The sequence below is a fragment of the Empidonax traillii genome, unplaced genomic scaffold, assembly GCF_003031625.1.
Source record: "Empidonax traillii isolate 1590-97213 ecotype Southwest subspecies unplaced genomic scaffold, ASM303162v1 scaffold1608:size196868, whole genome shotgun sequence".
Lineage (NCBI taxonomy): Eukaryota > Metazoa > Chordata > Aves > Passeriformes > Tyrannidae > Empidonax > Empidonax traillii.
In genome coordinates this window covers 78,102-84,041 of record NW_020956801.1, presented here as the reverse complement: position 1 = coordinate 84,041, position 5,940 = coordinate 78,102, and the positions used below count along the sequence as shown (strand labels likewise).

The window sequence follows — 5,940 nt, the reverse complement described above, 5'->3', positions numbered from 1 at the left end:
GAGGAGCGAGCTGCCAGCCCCTGAGGAAATACTAAGCTGGAAGCCCACATCCTTTTTCAGAGAAATCTCTCTGAGTGTTACCAGAAATGAGCCCACATGAGCCTTATTTCTGGTCAAAGCACCATGTTATTGATAGCAAATTTCAGGTGTTTTTGTGGGATGATTAACTTACATGCCTCGATCGTATATTTTCAGGAAAAAAAAAAAAAGATAAGTGAGTTTCATTTTTTGGAAGTGAGTTATATATAATTGTAAAAATAATGCAGTATTTCTGAGGAAAAATCAGTGTCAAGTGTCTTCAGCAATTTAGGATGTCTGATGATGCACAATCACTGTAATTAATTGCCATCATCTTGGTTCTAATTAGCTGATGCCTCTCCACTAAGAATAAATATCTGAAGCATCTTCATATTGCAAATCCATGCCAATTTTTATTTATCCAAAAGCTGAAAGTTAGCAGCCAGTATACAGATATTTTGTGAGGTGGGGAAGACATAATTTAGCTGAGCTCACTGTTAAAGTTCATACTAATAGCAGAAAGCAGGCACTGCTATCTGTAAAACAGGGAATTAAAAGTTATTAAGATTTTAGCAGTTATGGCTCAAGGCCGGGAGGGAGGCTTTCCTTGGAGCAACCTGTACTGTCAGGACAGCAAATCTCCCGCCCAGGCTGTGAGGAGGGGGATGGCAAATGGAGCTCTGGAGTATCCTCTCATGGTTCATCACAGCACCTCACTCGGAATTTGTAAGACTGATCCATTTCTGCAGGTTTTTGGAGGAAGACAGAGAGATGTGCCAGTGAATTTTTGCAGGTTGTGGCATGCGGGGGAATATTTCTTGTGGTGAGAAACAGATTGTTTCCTCCCTCTGTGTAAAAACACTGCAAGGTAACAAGTGACCCTTTAAATAATAAGAAAGATAGACTATCTTATAAGGCCTTCCAAATCTCACAACATGTGGTGTATCCACCCAATGCCTTTCATTAGGACTGCTAAAGATAAAGCCTTTCTGTTTCTTTGGATCTTCACAAAAGCTTTTAAAAGTGTGGGTTTATATCTGCAGGACACAACTATTATTAATGAAGCAGCTGGATTTCTTTTTAAATAGGTTACTTTGCAGCCATTTGCCCTGCTAATTACTAACAGAAATGCTGACATATCTACAGTGCTCTGGGATGTTGAATATTATCTAAAGTACATTTTAAAAGCATTTTAGAGGAATAACCCGTATCTGAAGTGTGAATTGAAACTGTAAAATAATATACAAGGAAAACAGCTGCAGAAATTATTAGCTCCCATTTCCCCCCAGCAGATTTGCTTCCAAATGTATCCCATGCAATGTGAGAAATATTGTTTCACAGTAACATTATCATTTTGCTGATGCCAGTTTCTATTAAAGTATCCTAACAAGTGGTAACTGTTCTGATAAATGGATGCATGTGAAAAAACCCTGGGATATAGATATCCTACCAGAGCAGTTCAGAGAAAGGCAATTCTCCTTCATGAATTATTTCAGAACTTGGTTTGATTCACTTGGAGGAATTCTGCACACACACACACACACGCACAGGGCAATATTTCAGGCCCAGGCAAATCTTCCTGGGGCACTGCTGAAAAATCAGAGACCATGGAAGCTGCAGGGACTCAAATCAGTGGCAGTCTGTCTGCTGCAGATGGATAGAGAGAGGAGCCAGAAAGGCAAGGGGGCTGATTTTTAAAAACTACTCATCTTGTAAGACATGGCTGAGGTCAAATGCTCCATAAAAATAACTTGATTTTGAGACATCAGCAAATTCTCACAGAAACTGTGGTGCTGGCATGTTTCTGACATCATAACAGATATCTGCTGTGTGTCCTGATCATGGAAAATAAGAAACTATTTGGGGGAGCCAGTGAAAAGGACAAGAAACGTAAGAGGTAATACAGCGTGCAATAATCCAAAGAAAAAGGAAGGGAGAAGCAGTGCCTCGAAATACCTGAGATAATGGCTCTGAGTACTTTCAGGACAGTCTCCTCTGTTCTAGATGCTCTCCTCTTGATTCTACCCCTTTTCTCAACCAGCTGTCAAACAAATACTGTCTGCATGTCTTTCTCTCCCTCTCTCTGATGCATCTTCTTCCTAAAATGTTGGCTGCTTTTCCCTCCTGCTTATTCACCCTTTTCTCTTACCAGTTCCTTCTTTCTGCTCCCAAATCATCCTTCAATCAGCACCACTGAGATTTTCCTGCAGGGATTTCCACAGCTCCTTGCGGAGGGTCTCTCCTTTGGAAGAGGCTTTCAAACAAGTTCCCAGAGCCAGAGGCCCCTGATCCCCTGCCCTGAGCTTGTCCCCAACCCAAAATTCAGCGTTCTGCAAGATGGCAGTGGCAGGGCCCTGGGCAACTGAGGGCTCAGGGTGACTTCTGGTGACAAATTGGAAATACTTGACTTCAAAATCATTCCCACAGGGGGTTATGACAGTGGGGCTCTGGAGGATTTCCAGGGGTTCTCTTAAAAAAAGAGACTACTTTAGGATAAGTTTAGTTTAAATGGAGGGTCATCCTTTCCTGCTATTTTTCTAGGAAAAATTAAATATAATTGTGCCAACATATTACTCATATTTTCTCCTTTAGTGTTTATTAGTGACCTTTGGGGGTTAATTAATGCCAGGACATTTCACCCATAAACTGTTTTCTAATTCAATTTGTTAACCATGAATAATTATAAATCAATTACCAAGTATATTCTACACTTCACCAACCAAAAAAATCGTAACAGAGTGTTTTTGAAGGTGATTGAGAAAAACGAGCCACCTCCATAAGGCCAGGCATTTATCCTTCAATTTATCTTTTCTTTCACAAAAACACCATTTGAAATACATTTTGCTAAAGATAGGGACTACTTTTGCAGAAGAAATCAATTATATTCCTAAGTTTAAATCTTCTTCTTTCCCAGCCATGCTCTAATATATCACTGTACCTCAGAAATGTACCCTGGGGAGAAAGCTTCTATTCTTCACTAAAAATCCATGAATAACATTATGTAGAAATTAATTTGTGATAAATGATTTAAATCTTAACCTCGACTGGTGTCTTATTCAAATGTCATCAGAAAATGGCAGCTCACCCGCAGGAAGGAGTCGAGGGATCCATTCTCCATGTACTCAACTACAATCATTACTGGCCTGCCTGCAAAACAGCAAAGAAACACATTAATATTAGGAACATGTTATGGAGCTTTTATAATTTTGGCTGTTATGCACAGATTATTCACAGTAGCTAAATTCGTTACGTATTTTCAAAATCCTCATTTATACCACAAACATAATAACACAATTCCCTTACTCTGTAAGAATGATTTCCTTTTTTTTTTTTTTTTTTGTGCTGATGGATTAGTTGAATGTTCATCATTCACTCCAGTGTATTCTCCCTTAAAAAAGACCAAAGAAGAGCCTGCTCATTTCAAATAACAAATATTTTGGGAATATATTTAAGGCAAACCCCAAATATTCATAAGCCATGTCCAAGCAATTACAAACTGAGTGTCCTAATTTTCCTCTCAAATTAAAATACCTCAGTGAGTTAGGACATAGAAGACAGGTAGAAGAGGAAGTCACGAAAAAAGCTCTCCTAGATTGGGTGTGTACATTGGTTGTAACCAGTAGGTTAACTTGGAGTCCCAGGTACCCCAGGGATGCTCACTCACATAGTTTAGTCTAGTCTTTCTGTAGTTCTTCACAACATTTTCTCATTTCCTCAACTACAATTTGTGATTATTTCTGTATTGTCCCTCCTCTAAAGGTCCTCAGTGAATAAAGCAGTGCTTCACAGTGTTGGCACAGTAGAACATATTCTTTCCTGTGTGAAGATTTTCAGATGCCTCAGTAGTCTCTTTGGACAGCCTTGCAGAAGTGTGAAGGATTACCAGCTTCTTTTTATTTTAACTACATGTTTAGTCTCAGCTACAGATGAGCATCTGCCATCAAATCAATTATATTCATCTGCATCCATTGGTAATGCCCTGGTTTTGCCTTATAAGCTTAAATGATACAGCACTTTTAAGCTCTTGGAGGTCACAGCATTTTAAAAATTTATGTTTTCTTTACTTCAGCTTGCTAGTGATGCCTAGCTGGTTAGCCCATTCACTTTATTTCAAACAAATGAATTCCTTTCAAAGATTCCCTTCCCTTTACCATTTTCTTATTGGCAAGGGGCTGCCACCTCCCTGTGAAAGGAACATCCGAAAATCTAGAGAAGTAAAGCAAGGGTTTTCCATGCAGGTGTTCTAGTTGTTGATTTATCCAGATAGAGAAATTTCTGGCTAACTTATGCCTGGCCAAATATGTCATCTGAGAGCCAGCTTTACCTCCCTATTTATTGAATAATGCCACTGTCTGCAACAATTTAGAAAGCACTACTTGCTTGAGAGAGTTCTGCATATAGTGAGATCCTGTAGCATCAGGCTCAGGGTACTAAGGATGATGAATTCTCCATCCTCAAAATGAGAACAGGAATGAATAAATGAGAGGAGGTCAGAGAAGCAATCTTTGATTATTTTAGCCAGGGGGAGGCTAATGCAATGCTGGAAGGCAGGGAATTATTCTCCTAGCATTGCTTACCCACACAAAACAAAGACCAGGTAAACAGGTTCAAGAACAAACAGCAGTGGGGTGCAGATGGGAGTCGGGAAAGCACTCAGGGCTCAGAACATCAGTGCCAAGATGCACACAGGAGAAGGCGTGGAAAAAGGACACTGAGGAAAGTGTCAGCTGAGGACTTGGAATCAAGGAGCTAAAAACTGCAGGTGGTGCCAGAGGAGGGCACAGAACTTCTTGTTTGAATTGGGAGGAGGAGAAGAGAAAAAATATCTGAAGGTGGATTCAACAATGAAATTAGTCAAACAAACCAGTCTTGCAGCAGTTTTAGATACCTGACAGGGAGTATTGTGAGAAAACCCACTTCTAAAGCAGAGGAGTTAGAAAGTGTTCTGAGGCAATAGGTCTTAAATCCAATTTTGGGTTTTAGACCATGGATATCACATTTACAATTTGCAGCACATTAGTGTAACAGATTTATCATTTTACTACAGACTTAACATGAAACTACAATGGTGTTATATCACACTGACACCACAGCCACCTTCACTGCTTTCATATTTTTTGGTGAAACTCTAACTATTCCCCCCTGACACGTGTGACATTGCCTAAAGCAGCTCCCCCTCCTTGCACAGGGCGTGACTGTGGCTGTGGCAGATCCCTTGGTGTCCTGCTATCCCCCAGAGCCAGGCTGAGCACACCAGAGCAACAGCAGTGCCTGCATGACGCAGGAAAAGACAGCAATGTACCTGCTCACAACTTAGCTGAGTCTGCAGAAGGGGCAGGGGTTAGTCATTGTTTTGATGCAACTGCTACCTCGTGACAAGAGGCTGACCGGTTTGGACAGTTTTCCCAAGGAAAGTTCTTCACTGGAATCCTCCTACCCAGCAATGCCATTGGAATAAAACTGGTGTGAATGACAATCAACCTGTATTGATATCATGCCACCTCAGAACATGGCTCTATCTTGCATTTCACATTCATCAGGAATAATAAGCAGGAATGCAAAAAAGAGAGAAAAAAAAGAAAGCCATACATTGCAGAATAATGTAAAAATACTAATATCTAAAACTCACATCACATTTTTATTTCTCTATTTTTTTCTCACAACAAAAAATTTTGAAAGCATGTAATTTAATTGAGTGCTAGACTGATGAATAAGGAGGAGAATGTGAAGTGTCATATCAATGACAAAACATTCAGCTTGTTGTCTCCTGTTGTCATTTTAAATAATGCAGCAAAGCCTCCTTTAATGAATTTTTTATGTAAGATTAATTCTCCAAAAAGAATAGTTAGCACATGTTTCTTCTCTACACTCTTACAATGAAATCTTTAATGCCAGTTATGGGAGTAGATCTGTTAACATAAA

General features: G+C 39.7%; 1 protein-coding gene across 1 annotated transcript in view; it reads right to left on the bottom strand.

Moving 5' to 3' along the window:
• Positions 1-5,940, bottom strand: part of EPHA6 (EPH receptor A6) — a gene marked incomplete at its 5' end in the record, with an annotated part of 113,537 nt that overhangs the window by 44,691 nt on the left and 62,906 nt on the right. Inside the window, one exon of the mRNA XM_027908080.1 lies at positions 3,104-3,165. Coding sequence (XP_027763881.1) covers positions 3,104-3,165 — 62 coding nt within the window. The remainder of the gene's footprint in view (positions 1-3,103; positions 3,166-5,940) is intronic.